The sequence below is a fragment of the Salvelinus namaycush genome, unplaced genomic scaffold (assembly GCF_016432855.1).
Source record: "Salvelinus namaycush isolate Seneca unplaced genomic scaffold, SaNama_1.0 Scaffold3982, whole genome shotgun sequence".
In the NCBI taxonomy this organism is placed as follows: Eukaryota; Metazoa; Chordata; class Actinopteri; order Salmoniformes; family Salmonidae; genus Salvelinus; species Salvelinus namaycush.
Window position 1 is genome coordinate 1 of NW_024060988.1, and position 18,301 is coordinate 18,301.

Consider the following 18,301-nt stretch of genomic DNA (forward strand, 5'->3'; position numbering starts at 1 on the left):
GTCCTATTGGACGATGAGACCTAGCTAGTAGCCCAATATGTCCTATTGGACGATGAGACCTAGCTAGTAGCCCAATATGTCCTATTGGACAATGAGACCTAGCTAGCAGCCCAATATGTCCTATTGGACGATGAGACCTAGCTAGTAGCCCAATATGTCCTATTGGACGATGAGACCTAGCTAGTAGCCCAATATGTCCTATTGGATGATGAGACCTAGCTATTAGCCCAAGATGTCCTCTTGGACGATGACACCTAGCTAGTAGCCCAAGAAGTCCTCTTGGACGATGAGACCTAGCTAGTGCCCAATATGTCCTATTGGACGATGAGACCTAGCTATTAGCCCAAGATGTTCTATTGGATGATGAGACATAGCTAGTAGCCCAAGATGTCCTCTTAGACGATGAGAGCTAGCTAGTAACCCACAATGTCCTATTGGACGATGAGACCTAGCTAGTAGCCCAATATGTCCTTTTGGACGATGAGACCTAGCTAGTAGCCCAATATGTCCTATTGGACGATGAGACCTAGCTAGTAGCCCAATATGTCCTATTGGACGATGAGACCTAGCTAGTAGCCCACTATGTCCTATTGGACGATGAGACCTAGCTAGTAGCCCAAGATGTCCTCTTGGACAATGAGACCTAGCTAGCAGCCCAATATGTCCTATTGGACGATGAGACCTAGCTAGTAGCCCAATATGTCCTATTGGACGATGAGACCTAGCTAGTAGCCCAATATGTCCTATTGGATGATGAGACCTAGCTATTAGCCCAAGATGTCCTCTTGGACGATGACACCTAGCTAGTAGCCCAAGAAGTCCTCTTGGACGATGAGACCTAGCTAGTGCCCAACATGTCCTATTGGACGATGAGACCTAGCTATTAGCCCAAGATGTTCTATTGGATGATGAGACATAGCTAGTAGCCCAAGATGTCCTCTTAGACGATGAGAGCTAGCTAGTAACCCACAATGTCCTATTGGACGATGAGACCTAGCTAGTAGCCCAATATGTCCTTTTGGACGATGAGACCTAGCTAGTAGCCCAATATGTCCTATTGGACGATGAGACCTAGCTAGTAGCCCAATATGTCCTATTGGACGATGAGACCTAGCTAGTAGCCCAATATGTCCTATTGGACGATGAGACCTAGCTAGTAGCCCAATATGTCCTATTGGACGATGAGACCTAGCTAGTAGCCCAATATGTCCTATTGGACGATGAGACCTAGCTAGTAGCCCAAGATGTCCTCTTGGACGATGAGACCTAGCTAGTAGCCCAATATGTCCTATTGGACGATGAGACCTAGCTAGTAGCCCAATATGTCCTATTGGACGATGAGACCTAGCTAGTAGCCCAATATGTCCTATTGGACGATGAGACCTAGCTAGTAGCCCAATATGTCCTATTGGACGATGAGACCTAGCTAGTAGCCCAAGATGTCCTCTTGGACGATGAGACCTAGCTAGTAGCCCAATATGTCCTATTGGACGATGAGACCTAGCTAGTAGCCCAATGTGTCCTATTGGACGATGAGACCTAGCTAGTAGCCCACTATGTCCTATTGGACGATGATAGCCCAAGATGTCCTCTTGGACGATGAGACCTAGCTTGTAGCCCAATATGTCCTATTGGACGATGAGACCTAGCTAGTAGCCCAATATGTACTATTGGACGATTAGACCTAGCTAGTAGCCCAAGATGTCCTCTTGGACGATGAGACCTAGCTAGTAGCCCAATATGTCCTATTGGATGATGAGACCTAGCTAGTAGCCCAAGATGTCCTCTTGGACGATGAGACCTAGCTAGTAACCCAATATGTCCTATTGGACGATGAGACCTAGCTAGTAGCCCAATATGTCCTATTGGACGATGAGACCTAGCTAGTAGCCCAATATGTCCTATTGGACGATGAGACCTAGCTAGTAGCCCAATATGTCCTATTGGACGATGAGACCTAGCTAGTAGCCCAAGATGTCCTCTTGGACGATGACACCTAGCTAGTAGCCCAAGAAGTCCTCTTGGACGATGAGACCTAGCTAGTAGCCCAAGATGTCCTCTTGGACGATGACACCTAGCTAGTAGCCCAAGATGTCCTCTTGGACGATGAGACCTAGCTAGTGCCCAATATGTCCTATTGGACGATGAGACCTAGCTATTAGCCCAAGATGTCCTATTGGATGATGAGACATAGCTAGTAGCCCAAGATGTCCTCTTAGACGATGAGAGCTAGCTAGTAACCCACAATGTCCTATTGGACGATGAGACCTAGCTAGTAGCCCAATATGTCATTTTGGACGATGAGACCTAGCTAGTAGCCCAATATGTCCTATTGGACGATGAGACCTAGCTAGTAGCCCAATATGTCCTATTGGACGATGAGACCTAGCTAGTAGCCCAATATGTCCTATTGGACGATGAGACCTAGCTAGTAGCCCAATATGTCCTATTGGACGATGAGACCTAGCTAGTAGCCCAATATGTCCTCTTGGACGATGAGACCTAGCTAGTAGCCCAATATGTCCTATTGGACGATGAGACCTAGCTAGTAGCCCAATATGTCCTATTGGACGATGAGACCTAGCTAGTAGCCCAAGATGTCCTCTTGGACGATGAGACCTAGCTAGTAGCCCAATATGTCCTATTGGATGATGAGACCTAGCTAGTAGCCCAATATGTCCTATTGGACGATGAGACCTAGCTAGTAGCCCAATATGTCCTATTGGACAATGAGACCTAGCTAGTAGCCCAATATGTCCTATTGGACAATGAGACCTAGCTAGTAGCCCAAGATGTCCTCTTGGACGATGAGACCTAGCTAGTAGCCCAATATGTCCTCTTGGACGATGAGACCTAGCTAGTAGCCCAAGATGTCCTCTTGGACGATGAGACCTAGCTAGGATATGATGTAGCAGTCATGACATAGTCCGGCACAGTGCACGCGTCATAACACCCATAAAAACATCGAAAATGGTTCCAATGGTTTTTCTGCCATTAATTTTACATATTGTGAATTAATTGTGTTGACACAAAAAACGTCGCCATGGTAAACCTTATACAAACACAGACCTTATAGGAAGTAGTTCTAAAATCTCAGATGGAAAAACTTATGGTGAAAAAATGTTTGGAAGAATTTCTGTTTTTTATGACTCATACTGCGGTACTCAATTAGGCACCGAGTTAATATCATTCTGGCTGCAGTTTAATGTAGCTAACTGTTATGGCTGACGGGGCAGCATTGAGTAACCTGGAAAGAGGTGGCCATTTCAAACGGCCTCGTACTCAATTCTTGCTCGTACAATATGCATATTATTATTACTATTGGATAGAAAACACTCTCTAGTTTCTAAAACCGTTTGAATTATTTCTCTAAGTGAAACAGAACTCTTTTTACAGCCCATTTCCTATCCGGAAGTGAGATTTCCAAAAGCGATGTCTCTCTTCAAGAGCTTGTCTATAAAAGGGCATGTCACTTAGGACTGTAGAAACACGTCATACACCTTCCCCTGGGTGTCATGCGGAAGTGAGAGCAGAAATGACTTGATTATCTCGTTCTGGGATTGAATACAACCTCTTGGAGTGAGAGGTCCGCCATTATTTTTTTGTTCGAAGGCGCGAAGTTGGTCCTGGACTCGCCTCCTGGAAAACGGTCGTTATAGATGAATATGATCTCCGGCTTCGATTTTATTTGATACATGTCACAATATCATCCTAAAGTATGTTTTTTCAATATAGTTTAATTATATTATTGAAATTTATTCGGGACTTTAGATGTGATGCGTTGGACGAATTTGTTCAAGATGGAGAGGTTAGCGCCGCACGGCCAGTGTGCTTGCTAATTCAAGAGGGAAATAGTTCGTTCTGGATCCAAACAAAGACGGTTCTGAACAAAGGACCCCTTGTAGAACATTCTGATGGAAGATCAACAAAGATAAGGACCCAATTTGGGATGCTATTTCATATATCTGTCGAACTGTGCTATCGCTACCGATTACTTGGAAACAATGCTCTTGTGTGTTAGCTATTGCAGTAAGCTAATATAACGATATATTGTGTTTTCGCTGTAAAACACTTAAAAAATCGGAAATATTGGCTGTATTCACAAGATCTTTGTCTTTCATTTTGCTATACACCATATATTTTTCTGAAATGTTTTATGATGAGTAATTAGGTAGTTGACGTTGGTGTCTGTAAATATTATGGCTGCTTTCGGTGCAATTTCTGATTGTAGCTGAAATGTAAACTATGATTTATACCTGAAAAATGCACATTTTTCTAAAAAAACATATGCTATACCATAAATATGTTATCAGACTGTCATCTTATGAAGTTTTTTCTTGGTTAGTGGCTATTTATTTCTTTATTTGGTCGAATTTGTGATAGCTACTGATGGAGTAAAAAACTGATGGAGTAAGAAAAGTGGTGTCTTTTGCTGACGTGGTTAGCTAATAGATTTACATATTTTGTCTTCCCTGTAAAACATTTAAAAAATCGGACATGTTGGCTTGATTCACAAGATGTGTACCTTTCATATGCTGTATTGGACTTGTTAATGTGTGAAAGTTTGAGCACTTTGCACTTTGAGCTGGCTGTTGTCATAGGTGTACCGATATCGGGCTTGCAGCCCTAACAGGTTTTAACTCTGTTGTAGTTGGCAAGCTTGCATGTGAAGTGAGTGACAGGAGCGCACTGGAAATACACAAATTGCTGCTAATTTGCTCTGCTACCCCTTGGCTAGCCAGTTAACGTTTGTAGCAGGCATTAGATAATCGTTCAGCTACCGTCAGTGTCAGCGTAATGGGACTACTTGTTTAGTATTTAATTAGCATCGCCATTAGCTGTTGCAAAAGCAGCATCTACTCTTCTATGTGGCGTAGTGGGCACATCAAAATTCAGAGGAGTGGTGGGGGGTACGTTAATGTCAAAAGATAACCGCACTCTCCTGAACAATTATTTTACTATTTCTTTGCGGAAAATAGTAGTTTTCAGAGGGAATTCTCACCCCAAAAATGTGTAATCCGTTTTAAAGCGCATTAACACACTTGCCAGGGACTTACCACACCTCAACAGTTGACTCGTGCCTACTCACACCGCTGAGGTGCGGTATTTCCCTGGCCATGCACAGTCTGTCCTGTGTTAATGCTTACATAATCAATCCTACAGATGCTCTTATCCAGAGCGACATACAGGAGCAATTAGGGCTAAGTGCCTTGCTCAAGGGCATATTGGCATATTTTTCACCTAGTCAACTCTGGGATTGGTTCAACACTCTTCAACCTATAGGCTACCGCAAAATGTCTTCTACAACAAAAACTAACAATTGAGTAATAGCTCAATGAGTTTGGACTATGTGGCAGAGGTAACCAAACTTTGTAGTGAGAATTGGACCAAATATTTTTGATAGCTAGACCTTTGTTCAAAAGTTATGAATTAAAATGTTATTCACATGCATATCAAGTTAGATTGACTTGATGTAGCTTACCATTGACTGGGACATCTGTCTCTCTGGTGGTTTCACTGGTGTCTCCTTCTCCATAGACAGCTGACACTCTGACTCTGTAGCAGGTACTGAGGTTCAGAGTTACATCACAGTAACATTCAGGTCCCTCTGTTACCATGGTAGACCAGCCCTCCAGTCCTGCCTCTTTATAGTCTACTTTGTAGTGGAGTACAGAGGCACCGTCTTCACACTCAGGCGGGAACCAAGTCACTTTGACGGTTTCCTTGTCTAGACGATTCACAAACAGCTGTACAGGTGGGGATCTCAGGGTTTTGACCTCAATGACCTTGCTGAAGTCACTCATAACAGAGTGTTCTATAACAGAGTACCTGATCTGGTACAGTGTGAACGGTTTCAAACCTGGCACCAGACAGGTTTCTGCAGGAGCCAGGGTGTCTACTACATTCCATGGCCGTTTGCTAACCTTGCTAACACCAGTAGTCATGACTCTGTACTCTACTCTGTACCTCTCAGGTCTTCTGATGGTTGACCTTGGAAACTTCAGGAGGACACAGCTCTGTTTTACCTCTGCTACCTGGAATGTATCAGGTTTTAATCCCAGCTGGAAGTTGGTGGTGATGAGACTGCCTTGTTGATACAGACAAATAGAGGATCCAGGAACACTGATATCTGGTATAACTGCTGCTATGAACTTGATGTTCTCTCCATCTCTTCTGACTTCATAGGATTTGGTGAACAAGCGAAGGTCAGACTGTATTTTCTGAGTTAAATCTGGAGGTTTGAATGGTTGCTGTGTTTCCTGCTGTCCAGTGAGATCAGACTGGTTCACGGTGTTCATTGGAACAGAGTGTGTCTCCTGCTGTCCAGTGAGATCAGACTGGTTCACGGTGTTCATTGGAACAGAGTGTTTGTGCTGCTCCATGGTCGAGAGGAATGGATCTTCATCCTCCAGAGAGGTCAGAGTGAAACACAGCAGCCTGTCCTTTGAGGATCTGAGGACACCGCCCAGCTCTTCCTGGGATTTCATTATGGGGATGTTTCTTGTTTTACAGACATTCAGAGCCTTCACCTCTGCTGCCTTGTTGTTTAGCCACAGTTGTATAGACTGAAGACAGAATGGAGACTGGTCATGGTTCTGGAGAATGTCTGTCAGTCTGTTTTCATCAACCCCTTCACTCTCTCTCATGGCCTTTACTGCCATGGCCAGCTCTCTCTTAAACTCAGACTGGTACTTCTGCAGAAGCTCTGATAATCTAGACAGTTTATACTTCAGATCAGGAAACCATTTCATCACACAACCATTGGTGACGTCTGTCATCATCTCCTGGCATCTCATGGTGACCTGCCTCAGATGGTCCAGCACTCCCTCTGCCTTTGTGAAATATCGGAGCGTGATTTCAACTGAATTGTCCAGATTCTTCAGAGGATAGAGCCATGCGTACAGAGGCACTGCTTTCTCTCCTTGCTGTCCAAGGTGCTTCGGGAGAGTTTCATAGACTTGCAGAGCTCTGTCACACGTCATGGAGCCATTGATATGGTCTACATCACTGTAGAGAGTACACTGATACAACGAACTGTTCAGTTTCTCAGTGTCACTCAAGCTGGAAAAGATCTGATCTGCACTGAAGGTGTGCATCATCTTCTTCACAACACTGTGCATATCTGCCTCTCCTGCACCACTGTGTTGTCCGCTGATGTGTTTGTAATCAAAGATAAAGAATGCTTGAGCTCCATAGAGAACAGCCATGACCACATGAGTTGCCTTTCGCTGTGTTCTGTCTGTCTCCTCCTGAAGCACGTTGTGACTGAGCATGTCCAGTCTGGTAGTGGTTCTGTACTGTAGAGTGACGCGGTCCTGCAGTGTGGACTGAACAGGATGGTTCAGGTATCCAGCAGCACCACCAACCTCCACCAGTCCAGACAGGACACTGGCTCTGAGAGGAGTGGTCACATCCAAAGCCCTGAATCTGTCCTGTAAGGAGTCTTCTTCAATACACTTCACCTCTGTGAGAGGCCGAGGTAGAGACTGACGCATGGAAGCTATTGTACTGTTATCCCAAAGACTGACATCTAAGGAGATAAAACGATATTACGATATTACATTCCCTGCAGAACTTCCCAATATATGATAATACATATTTCACAATATGAACTACTCACAAGACAAACTATAAAGTCCAGCACTCAACAAAATGGATACCTTTGCTAGCCCAGCGCTGATGTAGTCCATGCTTTTAAACATTAGATAAAACAGCTGTCTTTAAACTATGCACTCTTCACACATACCTGAGCAAAACAATAACTACATCGAAAATACTTTGAAGTCTTTAAACTGGAAAAGCATACGGTACCTGAACAAAATGAGTCATTGCGGCAGTCATACAGCATCCCGAGATCTAAAGGACGACCGAGGGCAGCCACCACAACACTGTCTGCTGTCCAGTCTGACAATCACAGGAAACACATGATAACATGTTGTGATATAGATCATTAAAGGTAGTCATTCAGCAGTAATATAACTCACCTTTGGTAAGAACAGCCTTATGTTGTAGTACAGGTCATTAAAGGTCAGCAGCAGTAATATAACTCACCTTCAGTCAGGCCTCTACAGAAATGCTTGTTCAGCTCAAAGGTCGCATTCTTGACGTTCTGAGGAACACATGTCATCACTTGAAGTTACTCAACAAAGGATAGTGGGAGATACCAGTTCAATAAAATACAGAAAAGTTAAACTGGTAAGAACAGACGGAGATAGTTGAGAGTTGACAGGAAAGTTAGGAGGAAAGTGTATCAAAGTAGCAGTGCTACCTGTTACAACAGGCAAAAAAATAGTTTTTAAGATGCTTATATATATAAATATACAAATCTATCCTAGTTATTAGTTTCATCTGTTAAGGTAGCTACCAGTACTGTATGTCCAGAAGGTAAAGTATTGTTAAGGTAGCTACCAGTACTGTCTGTCTAGAAGGTAAAGTATTGTTAAGGTAGCTACCAGTACTGTCTAGAAGGTAAAGTATTGTTAAGGTAGCTACCAGTACTGTCTAGAAGGCAAAGTATTGTTAAGGTAACTACCAGTACTGTCTAGAAGGTCAAGTATTGTTAAGGTAGCTACCAGTACTGTCTGTCTAGAAGGTAAAGTATTGTTAAGGTAACTACCAGTACTGTCTAGAAGGTAAAGTATTGTTAAGGTAGCTACCAGTACTGTATGTCTAGAAGGTAAAGTATTGTTAAGGTAACTACCAGTACTGTCTGTCTAGAAGGTAAAGTATTGTTAAGGTAGCTACCAGTAATGTCTGTCCAGAAGGTAAAGTATTGTTAAGGTAACTACCAGTACTGTCTAGAAGGTAAAGTATTGTTAAGGTAGCTACCAGTACTGTCTGTCTAGAAGGTAAAGTATTGTTAAGGTAGCTACCAGTACTGTCTAGAAGGTAAAGTATTGTTAAGGTAGCTACCAGAAGGTAAAGTATTGTTAAGGTAGCTACCAGTACTGTCTAGAAGGTAAAGTATTGTTAAGGTAGCTACCAGTACTGTCTGTCTAGAAGGTAAAGTATTGTTAAGGTAGCTACCAGTACTGTCTGTCTAGACGGTAAAGTATTGTTAAGGTAGCTACCAGTACTGTCTGTCTAGAAGGTAAAGTATTGTTAAGGTAGCTACCAGTACTGTCTAGAAGGTAAAGTATTGTTAAGGTAACTACCAGTACTGTCTGTCTAGAAGGTAAAGTATTGTTAAGGTAACTACCAGTACTGTATGTCTAGAAGGTAAAGTATTGTTAAGGTAACTACCAGTACTGTATGTCTAGAAGGTAAAGTATTGTTAAGGTAGCTACCAGTACTGTCTAGAAGGTAAAGTATTGTTAAGGTAGCTACCAGTACTGTCTGTCTAGAAGGTAAAGTATTGTTAAGGTAGCTACCAGTACTGTCTGTCTAGAAGGTAAAGTATTGTTAAGGTAGCTACCTGTACTGTCTGTCTAGAAGGTAAAGTATTGTTAAGGTGGCTACCAGTACTGTCTGTCTAGAAGGTAAAGTATTGTTAAGGTAGCTACCAGTACTGTCTAGAAGGTAAAGTATTGTTAAGGTAGCTACCAGTACTGTCTAGAAGGTAAAGTATTGTTAAGGTAGCTACCAGTACTGTCTAGAAGGTAAAGTATTGTTAAGGTAGCTACCAGAAGGTAAAGTATTGTTAAGGTAGCTACCAGTACTGTCTAGAAGGTAAAGTATTGTTAAGGTAGCTACCAGTACTGTCTGTCTAGAAGGTAAAGTATTGTTAAGGTAGCTACCAGTACTGTCTGTCTAGAAGGTAAAGTATTGTTAAGGTAGCTACCAGTACTGTCTGTCTAGAAGGTAAAGTATTGTTAAGGTAACTACCAGTACTGTCTAGAAGGTAAAGTATTGTTAAGGTAGCTACCAGTACTGTCTGTCTAGAAGGTAAAGTATTGTTAAGGTAGCTACCAGTACTGTCTAGAAGGTAAAGTATTGTTAAGGTAGCTACCAGTAATGTATTCCAGGAGGTAAAGTATTGTTAAGGTAGCTACCAGTACTGTCTAGATGGTAAAGTATTGTTAAGGTAGCTACCAGTACTGTCTGTCTAGAAGGTAAAGTATTGTTAAGGTAGCTACCAGTACTGTCTGTCTAGACGGTAAAGTATTGTTAAGGTAGCTACCAGTACTGTCTGTCTAGAAGGTAAAGTATTGTTAAGGTAGCTACCAGTACTGTCTAGAAGGTAAAGTATTGTTAAGGTAACTACCAGTACTGTATGTCTAGAAGGTAAAGTATTGTTAAGGTAGCTACCAGTACTGTATGTCTAGAAGGTAAAGTATTGTTAAGGTAGCTACCAGTACTGTCTGTCTAGAAGGTAAAGTATTGTTAAGGTAGCTACCAGTACTGTCTGTCTAGAAGGTAAAGTATTGTTAAGGTAGCTACCAGTACTGTCTGGCTAGAAGGTAAAGTATTGTTAAGGTAACTACCAGTACTGTCTAGAAGGTAAAGTATTGTTAAGGTAGCTACCAGTACTGTCTGTCTAGAAGGTAAAGTATTGTTAAGGTAACTACCAGTACTGTCTAGAAGGTAAAGTATTGTTAAGGTAGCTACCAGTACTGTCTGTCTAGAAGGTAAAGTATTGTTAAGGTAGCTACCAGTACTGTCTGTCTAGAAGGTAAAGTATTGTTAAGGTAGCTACCAGTACTGTCTGTCTAGAAGGTAAAGTATTGTTAAGGTAGCTACCAGTACTGTCTGTCTAGAAGGTAAAGTATTGTTAAGGTAGCTACCAGTACTGTCTAGAAGGTAAAGTATTGTTAAGGTAGCTACCAGTACTGTCTGTCTAGAAGGTAAAGTATTGTTAAGGTAGCTACCAGTACTGTCTGTCTAGAAGGTAAAGTATTGACAGTAAATGGTACCTGCTCAGAGTTGTCAGCAGGAAGCTCCTCTGTATTATGTTGTAGAATCATGATCTCTCTCTGGAGTCGAGCTTCCAGCCTGGAGGCAATCTGTTCCTCCTGAGTTTTGGTGTTTTCCTTGATAGACAATTACAGCCAACACATTAGTATTATATTAAACTAAGACTTACTGAAAGACAGGCAGAAAGGCACATTTAACTAAAAGGGAATCAAATGTACAACTGAAACATCCCACTTCTTAACCCACTGCCTTACAATGTTTAATATACTGACCAATGACCTGGTGGCAAGAAGAAACTAGACACACCCACCTCTTCACTATGTTTAATATACTGTCCAATGACCTGGTGGCAAGAAGAAACTAGACACACCCACCTCTTCACTATGTTTAATATACTGTCCAATGACCTGGTGGCAGGAAGAAACTATAGACACACCCACCTCTTCACTATGTTTAATATACTGTCCAATGACCTGGTGGCAAGAAGAAACTAGACACACCCACCTCTTCACTATGTTTAATATACTGTCCAATGACCTGGTGGCAAGAAGAAACTATAGACACACCCACCTCTTCACTCTGTTTAATATACTGTCCAATGACCTGGTGGCAGGAAGAAACTATAGACACACCCACCTCTTCACTCTGTTTAATATACTGACCAATGACCTGGTGGTAAGAAGAAAATAGACACACCCACCTCTTCACTATGTTTAATATACTGTCCAATGACCTGGTGGCAAGAAGAAACTATAGACACACCCACCTCTTCACTCTGTTTAATATACTGACCAATGACCTGGTGGCAAGAAGAAACTATAGACACACCCACCTCTTCACTATGTTTAATATACTGTCCAATGACCTGGTGGCAAGAAGAAACTATAGACACACCCACCTCTTCACTATGTTTAATATACTGACCAATGACCTGGTGGCAGGAAGAAACTAGACACACCCACCTCTTTAGTATCTACCACACACTGGTCCAGACTATAGACACACCCACCTCTACAGTATCTACCACACACTAGTCCAGACTATAGACACACCCACCTCTTCAGTATCTACCACACACTAGTCCAGACTATAGACACACCCACCTCTACAGTATCTACCACACACTAGTCCAGACTATAGACACACCCACCTCTACAGTATCTACCACAACACTGGTCCAGACTATAGACACACCCACCTCTTTAGTATCTACCACACACTAGTCCAGACTATAGACACACCCACCTCTACACTATCTACCACACACTAGTCCAGACTATAGACACACCCACCTCTACAGTATCTACCACACACTAGTCCAGACTATAGACACACCCACCTCTACAGTATCTACCACACACTAGTCCAGACTATAGACACACCCACCTCTTCAGTATCTACCACACACTAATCCAGACTATAGACACACCCACCTCTACAGTATCTACCACACACTAGTCCAGACTATAGACACACCCACCTCTTCAGTATCTACCACACACTAGTCCAGACTATAGACACACCCACCTCTACAGTATCTACCACACACTAGTCCAGACTATAGACACACCCACCTCTACAGTATCTACCACACACTAGTCCAGACTATAGACACACCCACCTCTACAGTATCTACCACACACTAGTCCAGACTATAGACACACCCACCTCTTCAGTGTCTCTCTCATTCTTTATGACATCATGGTTTCTGTGGTCCTGCAAGGCACACAGCAGACAAACAGAAACCTGGTCTGTCTTACAGAAGACCTCCAGAGCTCTGTGGTGCAGCTGGCACAGTTTCTGCTCCAGGTTTCCAGTCACCTCCACCAGGGTGTGTCTCTGCAGAGCTGCTACGGTGTAGTGATGTCTGACATGACTCTCACAGTAGGAGGCAGTGCAGGTCAGACAGGACTTCACAGCTTTGAGCTGTTTCTCAGTGCAGAGATCACAGGCCACATCTCCAGGTCCAGCGTAGCAGTGCTTGGGAAGAGCAGGGACCTTGAACCCTGCCTGGTGGAGTTTCTCAATCACCTTCTCCAAGGCTGAGTTAGTGAGGTCAGGACGGGTTCTGAATCTCTTTTTGCACTGGGGACAGTCGTACTCTCCTGTCTGGGTCCAGTGGGTCTCAATGCACTGTCTGCAGTAACTGTGTCCACAGGGGATGGAGACTGGCTCTTTGAGAACCTCTGTACACACTGAACATCTGAAGTGGTCCTCTGTCAGTAGACTGGCTGTCAGCTCACTGTACACAATGTGGTATAGAAATGTGGAAGCTGTTTTAAAGAATATTATACAGGAGCTAACCTACAAGATTTACAGGAATGGGGAAGATGTTTTAAAGACCATTATACAGGAGCTAACCTACAAGATTTACAGGAATGTGGAAGCTGTTTTAAAGACTATTATACAGGAGCTAACCTACTAGATGTACAGGAATGGGGAAGCTGTTTTAAAGACTATTATACAGGAGCTAACCTACAAGATGTACAGGAATGGGGAAGCTGTTTTAAAGACTATTATACAGGAGCTAACCTACAAGATGTACAGAAATGTGGAAGCTGTTTTAAAGAATATTATACAGGAGCTAACCTACAAGATTTACAGGAATGGGGAAGATGTTTTAAAGACCATTATACAGGAGCTAACCTACAAGATTTACAGGAATGTGGAAGCTGTTTTATGGACTCGCTATTATACAGGAGCTAACCTACAAGATGTACAGGAATGTGGAAACTGTTTTTCACTTACCTGGCATCTTTTCCAAACATAATGGGCCTGTCCATGGACCAATCACTCTTCATGGACAGACACGGAGACCCCACCCTCTCCTGTTTTACACTGTGGAAACATCAAGGAGGGTTTTGTAATTGTGTGAATATGCAGAATGTAATACCTATCCATCCTTCATGTTCTGTTTGGATATTTCTAAATGGAAAGAAACAAATATTTGTAATTTTCTAAATGATCGATCAATAAATAATACAGAACTACATGCATCAATATCTCTTGCGCTTTTGACAATGATTTCACATGAGTCCTATTTCATATGATATGCCCAAATACTTATAACCACTAGGCTAATAAATAAACACGTTTTTCATTGGATTATTGAATTACCTACATCGTGTTATTTCAAGTTATCCATTTGGAGTGCAACATCGCGTTGTTAAAAAACATGTCTACAATTGAAGGATTCTAGGGCTTATGTTATTAATATACCTTTCAAAAGTTGTACGCAACATTAATCAGTAGGTGACTTGATGTCTACTGTGCCAAAGCTATTTGGTGTATAACGGTAATACTGTAAAGATTCTGCTTTTAACAACCATCAGAATTGGTTAAAAGAAAAGCAAGTAAACATTAGACAATAATTAAGAGTAGGCAAAGTGATCGTGTCAGGTGAAAATGAAATCAAACAACATTTGATGTCCAGTCACATTCACTGTGGTTGTCTGAAGCTGTAGAGTTCACCGCTGGCGATGCCTCATCGTGATTGTTGAGAATGATGGGGAATAAACAACGTCAATGAGCGTCATCACTACCTTTCCTTTGCAGTACCTCAAACTGTCCTGATTATCAGCTGAGAAACTTTTAGGAGTTCATTTAACTTCTGGCTCTGAGATTGTCTGAGCAGTGTCTTAACATCCTAAAACCTACTCTGAGCAGTGTCTTAACATCCTCCTAAAACCTACTCTGAGCAGTGTCTTAACATCCTAAAACCTACTCTGAGCAGTGTCTTAACGTCATCCTAAAACCTATTCTGAGCTGTGTCTTAACATCCTCTAAAACCTACTCTGAGCTGTGTCTTAACATCCTCTAAAAACCTACTCTCAGCTGGGAGTTTTTCTTGTCTTAAAACAGATTTTAACAGGATTCCTAGGACCTTTTCTGAGATGCTTTGTGGATACGGAATTCCAACACCTTTTAAAGGGACAATCTGCAGTTGAAACAACAAGAAAGGGGACACCCGCCACATTTTTTGGGCAAACAATTTTGGGATGGGGTTGGAGAAAGGTGACCACTCTCAAATTCATGGATGGGGCTATGGATGCCAGGACTGGCCATCTATGACATCACAATGAAAGTTTTAACCATGTTATGAAGCTACACAGTGTTTGTTGATGATTCAGTTGTTAGCACACATGGGAGTAAAACAAGCTTATATTTGGGGTTCTGATGGTGTACGACAGTTGAACTGAACTCATGAGATATTTATAAGTTATATTCTTCAATAGTCAATGGCTTAACTTAAAAGTAAAATAATTGATGTAGCAATCACAGATTGCCCCTTTAAACCTCACATTCATTACCTCCAGCACCATACCAGTGTCTACATGAGAAAGCTTCTGCTCTTCACTTACCTGGCATCTTTTCCAAACTTAATATGCCTGTCCATGGACCAATCACTCTTCATGGACAGACACGGAGACAACATCCTCTCCTGATTAACACTGTGGAAACATCAAGGGGGGTTTTGTCAGTGAGTGAATTTGCAGAATTTAATAACTATCCATCTTTCATGTTGACTGTTTTGTGTTTCTGTCCATTTAGAAATATCCTAAATGTGTATGTTTATAAAACAGACAGAAACCTACATATTTAGATATTTATAAATGACAGAAACATAAATATTTTGATATTTCTATACGGACAGAAACATATATATTTGTATGTTTATAAAACAGACAGAAACCTACATATTTAGATATTTATAAATGACAGAAACATAAATATTTTGATATTTCTATACGGACAGAAACATATATATTTGTATATTTCTATTTGGACAGAAACATAAATATTTGTATAATTCTATATGGACAGAAACATAAATATTTGTATAATTCTATACTGACAGAAACATAAATATTTATATACGGACAGAAACATAAATATTTATATACGGACAGAAACATAAATATTTATATATGGACAGAAACATAAATATTTATATACGGACAGAAACATAAATATTTATATACGGACAGAAACATAAATATTTGGATATTTCTATTTGACAATGATTTCACATGATGCCTATTTCATATGATATGCCTAAATACTCATAACCACTAGGCTGATAAATAAACACCTTTTTCCTTGGATTATTGAATTACCTACACCATGTTATTTCAAGTTATCCATTTGGAGTGCAACATCGCAATGTTAAAAAATATGTCTGCATTAGGCAAATGAAGGCATATTTATGTTAACTTTGATTGTGTTTGATGAAAATGATAGACCTTTCAAACGTTGTGCGCAATATTACATCGGCAAGTGACTTGATGCCTACTGTACCAAAGCAATTGAGAGTTGCTAAACGGGAGTGACATAACGGTAATATTGTCAAAATTCCGCTTTTAACAACTATCAGAATTGGTAAAAAAAAGGTTATGCATGGAAACATATTAGACAATATTTAAGAGTAGGCAAAGTGATCGTGTCAAGAGAAAATTATATCAAACAACATTTGATGTCCAGTCACATTCACTGTGGTTGTCTGAAGCTGTAGAGTTCACCGCTGGCGATGCCTCATTGTGATTGTTGAGAATGATGGGGAATAACCAAAGTCAATGAGCATCATCACAATCTTTCCTTTGCAGTACCTCAAACTGTCCTGATTATCAGCTGAGAAACTTTTAGGAGTTCATTTAACTTCTGGCTCTGAGATTGTCTGAGCAGTGTCTTAACATCCTAAAACCTACTCAGAGCAGTATTTAAACATCATCCTAAAAGCTATTCTGAGCAGTGTTTTAATGTCATCCAAAAACCTACTCTGAGCTGTGTCTTGACATCCTAAAACCTATTCTGAGCTGTGTCTTAACATCCTAAAACATATTCTGAGCTGTGTCTTAACGTCATCCTAAAACATATTCTGAGCTGTGTCTTAACGTCATCCAAAAACCTACTCTGAGCAGTGTCTTAACATCCTAAAACCTACTTTGAGCAGTGTCTTAACATCCTCCTAAAACCAACTCTGAGCAGTGTCTTAACATCCTAAAACCTACTCTGAGCTGTGTCTTAACATCCTAAAACCAACTCTGAGCAGTGTCTTAACATCTTAAAACCTACTCGGAGCAGTGTCTTAACATCATAAAACCTACTCTGAGCAGTGTCTTAACATCATCCTAAAACCTACTCTGAGCAGTGTCTTAACATCCTCCTAAAACCTACTCTGAGCAGTGTCTTAACATCCTAAAACCTACTCTGAGCAGTGCGATGAAATCATGTCGTTATAAGATGTTGTCTATTCCTCCATCACTTGTGCACCATACAGTATATGAGAGACCTCTATTAGATTCTAATCGCGCCCATTTCATTAAGACACTACCCTCATAACCAGAAGTTTAGAAACAGAGAAACAATTCAGTCACTCTTACCAACGCCAAGAAAACGAACCCCTAAGGGGATGAGAGGATGTGGGATATTTCAAGTTGTAGCACAGTCTCTGCCACTTGACCCGAGAGGAAAGAATCGGAGAAAAACATCCTCACTTCGTTACCTTGTTGTTGAGCCGTTGGGTAGGAGGTAGAGGGAAAGAGAAAAAGTTTATATACTGAGGAGAGCAGGTAAATGGGTAGAGGAAGATGCAGGAATCCGAGATCCCCGTTCTCCCATTTCGAGGAGGAGAGAAAATGATGTTGAAGATGATTATTTTCGGCCGCGAACGAGAGAAAGACATTTGTTCTCAGAAATAAAGACCAAGGAATATTAGACATCAGTCTAGCACACAAGAGATAACAAGGGAAAGACCATGTATTCAAGGACAGGGTGGGCAAGAGGGGGGAAAAGAATTAACGAAGGACTAAAACAAAACGCGATAGAGAGGTAGGAAATGACACGTTGCGAGATGATGGAATGTCGAGAGACCAATTAGACCCAGACGAGACAGTGATTACACCAATCGATGAACAAGTGGAGAGCTGAGAGTGAAAGAAGCTGGAGAGCTAATGAGATGCCAGATCCATGGTTGGATTCGTCTATGTTTTCTGGAAGAGGTTGAGAGAAACAGTTGGGTGGGGTTTGCAGACCAACAGTGTAGGACGAGTGGTTCTTTGTGAGTGAATTTGAAGAGAGCAGTTGAGAGAGAGACTGTACTCCGTCGGTAGTTCAGGCGAGTGAGAAGAATGAGAGACATTCCGTAGAGAGAATTTAATCTTAGACTAGATATAGACAATGAGAGAGTCCAGACGTTCGGAGAATGTTCGTGTGAGATAGGAAGGGCGAGAGAAACATTGAGAGCTCCGTCCGAAGACGAGTAAGGTAGGCTCAAGGGTTTTTGGTTGAATTGCTATCGTCGGCTTGAGGTTCTGGAGAACAGTTCGTTGTCGTGTCCCTTGGAGATGGACGAGCCCAGTGAGTGATGATCTCTGTTCCTGCTTCGGGCTCCCTTCGCTCTCTGTTCGCTGCTTCAGTGAGCTTAGGTTATTCGGATGAAGACAGCGTG

At 41.6% G+C, this 18,301-nt stretch overlaps 1 protein-coding gene across 1 annotated transcript; it reads right to left on the reverse strand.

Moving 5' to 3' along the window:
- Nucleotides 1-11,834: 11,834 nt before the first annotated feature.
- Nucleotides 11,835-15,308, reverse strand: LOC120040975 (E3 ubiquitin/ISG15 ligase TRIM25-like). Its single transcript, XM_038985945.1, has 3 exons — nucleotides 15,216-15,308; nucleotides 13,603-13,692; nucleotides 11,835-13,096 (listed from the first exon to the last, which is right to left on the reverse strand). The coding sequence occupies exons 1-3, from the start codon at nucleotides 15,287-15,289 to the stop codon at nucleotides 12,487-12,489; spliced, it is 774 nt and encodes a 257-aa protein (XP_038841873.1). The 5' UTR covers nucleotides 15,290-15,308; the 3' UTR covers nucleotides 11,835-12,486.
- Between the last annotated feature and the right edge of the window lie 2,993 nt (nucleotides 15,309-18,301).

Bases quoted from the DNA above. Each gene is read 5' to 3' on its own strand.
- LOC120040975 (XM_038985945.1), bottom strand. From the start codon at position 15,289: ATGTTGTCTCCGTGTCTGTCCATGAAGAGTGATTGGTCCATGGACAGG. The intron at 13,693-15,215 runs GTAAGTGAAGAG...ATGTTTCCACAG, and splicing joins AAGTTTGGAAAAGATGCCAG to TGTAAAACAGGAGAGGGTGG. The intron at 13,097-13,602 runs GTAAGTGAAAAA...CATTGTGTACAG, and splicing joins ATGTTTGGAAAAGATGCCAG to TGAGCTGACAGCCAGTCTAC.